At 35.8% G+C, this 8,107-nt stretch overlaps 1 protein-coding gene across 1 annotated transcript; it reads right to left on the reverse strand.

Annotated features, from left to right (window-relative positions):
- Positions 1-627: 627 nt before the first annotated feature.
- On the reverse strand, positions 628-3,301 carry LOC112502118 (probable E3 ubiquitin-protein ligase ARI2). Its single transcript, XM_025105947.1, has 5 exons — positions 3,273-3,301; positions 2,880-3,159; positions 2,272-2,752; positions 995-1,543; positions 628-909 (listed from the first exon to the last, which is right to left on the reverse strand). The coding sequence occupies exons 2-5, from the start codon at positions 3,148-3,150 to the stop codon at positions 804-806; spliced, it is 1,407 nt and encodes a 468-aa protein (XP_024961715.1). The 5' UTR covers positions 3,151-3,159; positions 3,273-3,301; the 3' UTR covers positions 628-803.
- Positions 3,302-8,107: the final 4,806 nt, after the last annotated feature.

An 8,107-nucleotide genomic window follows, 5' to 3' on the forward strand; every position in this document is an offset into this window, starting at 1 on the left:
TATATATATATATATATATATATATATATATATATATGTAAAGAGAGTGTTAGATTCATACGAAAACAATAACCAAATAAAGAAAATAAGAAAACGGCGAATCACATATGATTATACACTAGAATCACATGTAATTCACACGACTTTGGCTGCGACCTGAGTTCACGGAATATGTTGCCTTACACCTTTGCATATTGACCGTTAGTGTGAAATTACATGTGATTTTACACGAGATTTAGCCATTTTTGTGTTCTTTTATTTAGTGATTATTTTCGATCGACATCGTGTGAGAATAGGAGTTGAAGCTAGAAGTATAAAAAGGGATATGAACTCCCCACCCCATGAATTGCGCTTATCATGGGAATCTATCCATTGCATCTTGGTGCACAGCATTAGCATTGATCTTTTTAACCTTACCCCCACCCCATGGATTGCGCTTATCACGGGAATCTATCCATTGCATCTTGGTGCACAGCATTAGCATTGATCTTCAATTATGATTGATACAAGAATAGAGATCCCTTCTCACCATAACTTTCAGAACCAAACCCTATATATAATTACATTTTTGAGACCGATAGAAATGACATCTTAATTGAAGTGAAAGAAAAAACCAATGATCATAGTGAAAGGAATATCCTGAAATAGCATTACCATTTTATACTTAATTTAGTGATCACTATCTAGCATCAACTTTCCATTTCAAATTGTTGCAAATCAGCTTTAAAACCATGTAAATAATAGCTTCTAAAGCAAAAGTATTATGACCTTATTTATCTTGAAATCGCCTTCTAATTAGCAACTCATAACTCAAGCTCCACCGCCTTATCTGCACCCTTCGACCTATACGGTACTATGTTAATCGTTGTTCGCAAATGTAGCAGTATCTCGTTATCAATATACTCGTATCTGCAATCAAGAAACCAAAGAGTTATGCTTATGACTTGATTTCCTAAAATACAAACCATGATTCTTGTTATGTTTTAAAACTCACATTCTCTTGCAGAGGACATCGGTGATATTAGAAAGCGTAATGATCTGCATTCTCGATTCCATAACTTTTCCCTCTGGATACTCATCAAACGGTTCTTCTAGAAACAGTGAAAGTTTCTCAATATGTCCCTCGAGCTGCTGCTGATGATCCTCAAACAAGTTCTGTTTGATATTCCGGTCTTCCTTTGTCATTTCTTCACTGAGAGAAGTGTCGTTAAACATATAATATGCAAACGGATACGAATATGATATGATGCGCCTTGATCTCAACAGCCTCTCGGCTCCATCTGTGACCCAATCGTAATTTTTGATTTCCAGTTCTCTCGCTTCCATATTTGATATCTTCTTTTGTAACTTCTCCTTGAGAGCAACTTCCGCCTTGAAAGAATCTGAATGAGCTTTGAAACGACCATGATAGTGAGTATAACGCACAATTTCTGATTCGGCACGTGCTATGTTCGCTATATCCTCTTCTTTGAACCGCCCACAAGTGTGACCTTCTATGCTTTCCCATGTATGTTGAAAGCCAGTTGCTCCACCACATAGCCAACTACAAAAATCGCAGAAACACACAAAACTGTCCATTTCAAGATGTTCCATGAAAAGTTGAGCATTTCCATTTTTGGGTAGCTTTAAAACACAATACCTGTTGACTCGCTAACCCTCCCCTGACCTACGGCTCTGAAACTTGGCTAACCAATCTACAGCACTCATGCTACCTTTCGACTCTACCCCCCCCCCTCCCTCCCAGGGAAAAAAACAGTCCCTGCCCCCAAAAGCCCACAATTCCTTGCACATAATCTGCTAACCTAATCTTGCAATTGGACAAACTCCTATCCGAGGTTACGTCTAAACCGGCCATGCCCGGTCAAAAAGCCATTAATGAAATCAAACATCTTCCGAACTCAAGAAACTGAGCACTAGAAATAAGATAGACCGAAAATTCAAGAGTTTCTTAAGGCTTGTTTGTTAGCAGTTTAATGAGCTTAATGAGACTCGCAGCTTATTCAGTCAGCTATACATTACAGTTTGGTAGTGGTTTAATATATAAAGTGGCTTATTTGGTAAGCTTCTAAGGGGGAGCTTTATGCAGAAAGCCAAATTTTTTCCAAAACTTCCCCTCCCAATTACAAAAAACACGTTCCTTCCATCTATGAAAAAGCCCTCCCAAACAAAAACCTTTCACAATCTATACAGATAGTTTTATTCATACATGACTTAATGGAATACCAACGAAACAGCCCCTTAGTACCATAAAATCAAGGAAAAGATTCTTACCAAAACGGTTGACCACATATACAGGAGACAAGGTTGCATCCTCCATTCTTTTCAACTGGCTTATGACATTTGGGACAATTCTTTGTATTGACTGTGATCCAGTTAACGGTCTCAGACTCATCCCTGCATTTCTGGGTCCATAGCTCCCACATTTGACAGGAACACGGAGAATGTGCTTCTGAAGAGCAGCTAAAACAGAACTGAACACCACAGGCACATTCAACCTCACAATACTCATCATACTCGATACGAATGGCATTTCCACAGTGTGGAACACTCGGGCACCATTTCACCCTTTTATTATCCTCGATATATGATTCTAAAAGGTAACGATCAAATTGCTCAGCCAGATCAGGGTCCGTTTTGCTTACATAATATCTGATTTTATCCTCATCACAAACTACATAGCATTTGTGGGCCATGCAACTTATACGCCTACTCTGACCCTCGTTTATCTTCACAACAAAGTGTTGCGTCCAGCCTGTAAGAAAGAAACGTTCATAAACCTGCTAATATTCTTGATCAAAGTTTCAACTAATCATAATGTTTTCAGTTTTCTTGTCTCCAAGATCTTTCCAAAATGGACTAAAACAAAAAAAATTGCTTACAGTTGTTGCAAAACCAATGGCCACAATCCATTGTGGTCATCTTAAAGACAGGGACTTCCTCCATACAGATTTCACAGAGTGCTAGAGAAGAGCGACGCGTTGAACTGAGATTGTCATCATACTGTACCATTACGCATGCTTCTGCATAAAGCCTATCTTTTCCCTTCTCCACTAACACTTCAAAGACTTCATCAACATCCCACCTATAATGTATAAGCAGAGTCCGTGCTTGATGTTCCTTTAACGATAGCAAGTCCATTACTCTTTGCATGTCTTGTCTCTATATAAGTAAATAATAGAAATTTAGGTGTTCATCAGGCATTATAAAATACCAAAAAATRCTATTCACCAGCATGGGTAGACATTTAAAATGTTATCAAGAACATGCCTCACCTGGGCAGCCAATAGACACTCTTTTGTGATAACCTACACGTCCACCAAAAAGAACGATTCAAATTTAAATTTATATTGGCAATCGAGAGATGGAGGAAGAATTCTGAACAAATAGATGTAAAAACAATGAAAACAGTAAAAGTTATATTGCTCATAGTTGAGTAGGCTCAAGATAATGATCAATCATGCTACAAATTCTAATAAATTTGATCCTGCAACCAAAAATCTATGACCATATCGATTTATCCCAACTCTTGATTCTTCTTCTTGATCATACCGTTGCCAGCTAGGTACCCTCTCTAAAGGTGCAACCTTTTCATGTCTGTTATATCAAACAAACCACATTCCATCAACTATTCCCTTCATTCCAAAACTAAAAATCATTTCCGAAAATCACRTTGAAGAACTAAGTTCTTGCATTAATCAGTGAATCATTTGACCAAAAGGTGAAAATGTGTCTCTAACATCAGAACAGAGTTAGCATCAAACTTCAAGTAATCCAAAAGCTTTGTACCCTTGCCTAAATCATACAAAAAATCCATATTCAACTCCATGGTGTCAAATGATCACTTTTTTCACAATGAAAATGATCAAACTTGTTTTAGATGAAGACTGATAACTGCATTAAGTTATTCATCATGTTTTTCCTTGCAAACATTATGGTGTTAAGCATCAAATATTATGAGAAGCATTAGATAGAACATCAAAATTCAAAAAGATTTTCTTGGATAGATGTAACTGTAATCAGAAAAACAGAGATAATCTATGGTAGACCCATTAAAAACACCTATGAATGATCTTGATTACTTACACAAACATATATATAATAAAGGATAGCAATCCTTTGCAAGATCACACAACCTTAAGAGGTAGAAACAACCCCTAAACCCTGCTTCTTAAGGTTTAAAAAAACAGGGTATTGGGAAAAAAACCATTGTGTAGAGAGATTCTTTCCAAGATCACACAAACTTAAGTGCAAACAAACCCTAAACTCTACTTCTTAGGGTTTTAAGAAAACAGGGTATTGGGAAAAAAAAACCAAAGCAAAAGAAGAAAACATTATTTTCCTTTTTGATTACCCTTTAATTAACTGAAACAATATTTGTTTAAGATTTTAACAACCTACATTAAACATTAATCGCTTAATTACCTTGCAAGACGAACCGTCGCTCTGAAAAGCAACCTCTGCACGACGATCAGGATCAGTATCATCATCAAAGTCAAAATCATCATCATAGTAATCGTCATCATCGTAATAATCGCTATTTTCAAAATCCATCTCTAGTTGTATGTAATATATATGATCAAGTTGATTTTCCTGCACAAAGGGAGAGAAGCAAGAATTTAGAGAGATAAATGGAAGTTGGAATATAGATTCTGGAGAAAAGAAGAGGCAATGCGTGACAGTAATACGAGTTGGAAAAAGATTTGGGGGAAATTGGTATGCAAGTGTGAATGGGTTTCGCACTTTTATAGGTTTAGATGAGTGTAGTCAGTGTGCTCACCCGATCAACTCAACCCAAACTAACTTGAAATAACTCACCTCAAGCAACTCGATATCTAATCAAGTTGTAAAATTGTCAAACCGTAGTTATTGGGTTGATATTGGGTTACTATTATTTGAACTCAACTTAACCCGATGAACCTGATAACCTTTTATTTCTTAGATTTAATATGATTGTTGAATTTCTATTAATATATACATTAGATAATTACATTATCATGTATGCTTTTCATATACACATATTTTCAATCTATTCATATCTTTATATAACTTATTCATATATATGTTCAGTAACGGTGAACATATATATGTAAATTGAGAAAATTAATTGAATGTGATATACATAAGAAATATGAATAAGTTGTATCAATGGTTGATGATGAAAAAGAAACTATGAGTAGAAAAATAACATATTTAATGTTAGGTTAATACTTTAATATACCAAAGTATCAACCCGACCAACCCGTACGGGTTGGATTGCACATTGGTTTGGGTTGGGTTAAGATTTTTCCAAATCGCAAACATAAATCGCAAACATTGGGTTGGGTTGTTCAAATGTGTTCAATCCGATCAACCCAACCCATGAACACCCCTAAGTGTAATGATGCGATCATATCTCCATTCTACAAGGGGACTTCAACTTTTACTTCATTTTTCAGAGTAACTTGCACTTTTGCTCCATATGGTTTCTTGTTTTTCTTGAATTAGGTACCTTTACAATTTTTATTGCAAGAAAACCCTAGTCATATATAAAAATCCATATTCGTTTTGTTTTCTACCATTAACATCTGTTAAGTTTCATCCGTTAACTCACCATATATGATTTGCACGTGAGGGTAAAATGGTCATTTTATCTTTTTTCCTTCGTCTTGGAACTTCTCCTTCCCATCAATTTCTTCCTTTGTTGAGACAACCACCACGTCTCCTCTCCTACCACCAACCATCTSTCACCTCTAGCTCACCATCGATCTATCCCTCCATGGTGAACGTCGGCAGTTACCACCATTCCGACCACCTTCCTTTCATCAACGACCATCTATTCTTGATTTTCTTATACCAAATATGTTTCTTAACTTYACCATTACCCCTCACCCTTCCACCATCATCAGAAACACAAAAAGATGCATATGCACAAATCAAGCACATCCAACATAGAACACAAAAGTAAATCRATGGCACTGAATTAGATGATTATTTGTATAGAAGGTCGCACTTGTGGGCGGTTCAAAGAASAGTATATAGCTAATATAGCATGTGCCAAATCAAATATCATGCGTTATAATCACTGTCCATTGTTATTTCAAAGCTCATTTAGATTCTTTCAAGGCGGAAATCACTCTCGAGAAGAAATTACWGAAGAAGATATTAAATATGGAAGCGAGATAATTATAAAATCAAGGATTACGATTGGGTCACAAATTGAGTCGAGAGGCTCTTCATGTCAAAGCGCATTATTTCATATTMTTATCTGTATGCATATTATATATTTAATGACACTTCTCTCAGTGAAGAAATGGCAAAGAAAGTACAACGAAATATCAAACATAARAGCATCTTCAACAGGTTCTCTATAATTTCTCTAAATAGATAACCGAAAGTTAAAATCTCTAAAAATAATAACACTCAACTCCAACAAATTCTCTATTTTAGATATTTTAACATAAATTATATTATTATAATATTCTCTAATTTGTCATCTCGATACATTTTAAAAAAATTATATGAAATAATAATCATAATTTAATCTYATTGGTGGAATTGAATAAAGTAATCATTTCTCTCYCTCTCAACATCAAGTTGTAAAGAAATATCTAAACTTGGAGTTTTTTCATGTTCTCTCTATTTTAGAGAACATTATAGAAAATCTGTTAGAGCAATATAGAGTACAAAACCTTCATTTTTTTCTATTTTAGAGAATCTATGGGAGATGCTCTAACTTGTTTGAGGACCATCAGCGATAGTTCGAGGGACATATCGAGAAACTTTCGCTTATTTGATGAGTAGGAAAAAGTTATGGAATCCAAAATGCAGATCATTACACTTTCTAAGATCACCGATGTCCTCTTGAATCAGAAGCTTGAAGCTTACTTTAGGTAGAAGTTCAAAATCGAAACCCTATCAGTGCTCTTTGATTTTTCAAAACCCAAAAAGCTTCAACGTGGCAGTATCTGGTGGGTTTTTTTGGGGTTGTGGATCACTGGAGAATGAAACCAGAGATGGGAAGGGAAGAAAGTGCTTAATTGGACCACCGTTCTCACCAACGATGGGTCTACGGAAGAGGGGKTACACAATCGCTATGCTTTACCACAAAGTGAACACATCGTAAACATAGTATAAACAACCTTAAGAAATTTCTTATTAGGATGTTCACACGRTGTTAAAAARTGGTAGGTTTATGTGTTTGTTTTGTTTTGTTGGTTTTCACAAGCTATACCGAACCTCATAAGTACAGAGTATATTCAGAAACTATAATAAGAAAGTGCTCATAATTTGTTCAGTTTTTGTATATATGTTTATGAGAGAGGAAAGAGATGAGAGAGGGGATTTTTACTTTTTTTTTTTAATTTTAAATATATTAAATTTTATTTTTAACCAATTCTTTATGATTTAAATTAAAACTTACAAATGTCACGAATAAAAAAGTCCCCATCCTATATTTTATGTGTCGTATAATATAATTTTATTATTTAATGTTTCGACTAAAATTCTTTTTTAAGTACCATTTCGGTTTAAATCCCTACAATTAGATTATTAAGGTTGTGTTTGGTACATGGGACGGATGACAGGACAGGACGATACAAAACTCAATGTCCCATGTTTGGCGCAACATTGGACAGAACAAGAACTTATTATCCCACGTTTGGCATGACATGAGATAGGGACAAGAACTGGGACAAGAACTGGGACAAGGTGGGACAGCATGAGACAAAAGAAGTTTTTTCTTGTTACACCAAAATAGGTGGAACAAGATGGGACAAAAATGAGATAGAAACTAAAATATTACTAATCTAACCTAGTTTGATATATAACATTGATATAATATTTGTTTTAATGGTCATCGCCACTAATTTCGGCCGTTGCGCTGCCACCATCGGCGGCCACCTCCACCTCCTCTTCCACTACGACAACATCTTCCACTRCCTCCACAACCACCATCCACCATCGTCCATTGCCACCTCTATTGTAGTCGACCACCAACGACCACCGTGCATTGTCACCACTACTACCACCATTCRCCACCTCCAACTCCTCATCTACTACAAGAACCTCCTTCACCACCTCCACAACCACTGACTACCACCATCTATTGCCACCTTTACAATCATCACCA

This window comes from Cynara cardunculus, unplaced genomic scaffold (assembly GCF_001531365.2).
Source record: "Cynara cardunculus var. scolymus isolate 2C unplaced genomic scaffold, CcrdV1 Un_Scaffold_926, whole genome shotgun sequence".
Taxonomy (NCBI): domain Eukaryota; kingdom Viridiplantae; phylum Streptophyta; class Magnoliopsida; order Asterales; family Asteraceae; genus Cynara; species Cynara cardunculus.

Coding starts and splice junctions, on each gene's coding strand:
- LOC112502118 (XM_025105947.1), bottom strand. CDS start 3,150: ATGCAAAGAGTAATGGACTTGCTATCGTTAAAGGAACATCAAGCACGG. Junction 2,753..2,879: donor CCATTGGTTTTGCAACAACT/GTAAGCAATTTT, acceptor TCTTTCTTACAG/GCTGGACGCAACACTTTGTT. Junction 910..994: donor GATGTCCTCTGCAAGAGAAT/GTGAGTTTTAAA, acceptor TCTTGATTGCAG/ATACGAGTATATTGATAACG.